This window comes from Kryptolebias marmoratus, linkage group LG2, assembly GCF_001649575.2.
Source record: "Kryptolebias marmoratus isolate JLee-2015 linkage group LG2, ASM164957v2, whole genome shotgun sequence".
Lineage (NCBI taxonomy): Eukaryota > Metazoa > Chordata > Actinopteri > Cyprinodontiformes > Rivulidae > Kryptolebias > Kryptolebias marmoratus.
Window position 1 is genome coordinate 9,003,697 of NC_051431.1, and position 1,068 is coordinate 9,004,764.

At 50.1% G+C, this 1,068-nt stretch overlaps 1 protein-coding gene across 1 annotated transcript in view; it reads right to left on the reverse strand.

The window, feature by feature from the left end:
• Positions 1-1,068, reverse strand: part of esamb (endothelial cell adhesion molecule b) — a 49,117-nt gene that overhangs the window by 9,036 nt on the left and 39,013 nt on the right. The window contains exon 3 of the mRNA XM_037980533.1: positions 326-527. Coding sequence (XP_037836461.1) covers positions 326-527 — 202 coding nt within the window. The remainder of the gene's footprint in view (positions 1-325; positions 528-1,068) is intronic.

Genomic DNA, 1,068 nt, shown 5'->3' on the forward strand with positions numbered 1-1,068 from the left:
GCTTTACCTCTTCATCTCTAATCCTCTGCAAACCTCCCTCTCTTTCACCACACCTCTGCTCAGGGTCCGCTCCCGTCCTCCTGGAGGCCCCCCCGCCTCGCTAGTTTCCATCTGCTTCTGGAAGATGACATAATTCTCTCAGAGCTCACTGAATCCCTTAACAGCAGACGAGTTTTATTTGGGCAGCGCTTCTTTTTTTTTTTTTAAGACAGACTCCTTCAGTCAAACAAATCCAAAACCAAATACGACAGAGCCGCCCCGCGGACCTCCCCGACCTGCGTTCAAGGTCAACCCCACCCCACACCGCCGCCGCCGCCAGTCTCACCTTTGACGTTGAGCCGCATCTCTCCGGTCAGGCCCTGCTCTCCGGGGACGATGACGTGGCACATGTAGTGGCCCGAGTCGCTCTCCTGCGTGTCGTTGATGTAGATGGAGAGGTTGGCCGAGGGCATGGCCACGCTGAAGCCCACCCTGCTGGTGAACTCGTTCTGCCCGTGTCCCACTTTGCCCGAGCTGAAGTTTATCACCTGGCCAGAGACGACACGTTCCGGGGATCAGCAGCGTCTTACCTGTCGCAGGTAGCTCTGGGGTGGAGGACTGCTGTCAGCCTTAAAGAACTCCAACCTCAAACCGTTCGATAGCAAAAAGTGAAGCGTACTTCAGAAGTGCTACAGCTAGCTGCCGCTCTACTCCCAGCTGTTAACTCTTATATTCATTCATGGGGAAACCATAGCAACTTATTTTATTTTACCTTTAATTTACTTAAATTCTCCCTTTTTTCAGCGTCTTGGTTTGACTGATCTTCAGATTTCATGTTTTTGTCACTTATTTTATCTTTTACGGTTTTATTAACCAGCTTGGGTGTTTCCTCAGTCCCTCCATGTTCCAAAGTTGACTCTTTTCACAACTTATTGCTGCTTTAAATCTTCTTGTACGTATGGGTGGAAATTAGCACCCGCCACCGGCCAAATGCGGGTAAATATTTGAAGTGGCGGGTGAATTTGATCAACACACACGCCACTGTGGCGGGTTGGCAATTTGAACAGAAAAGGTGTTATTTGTCCTCCT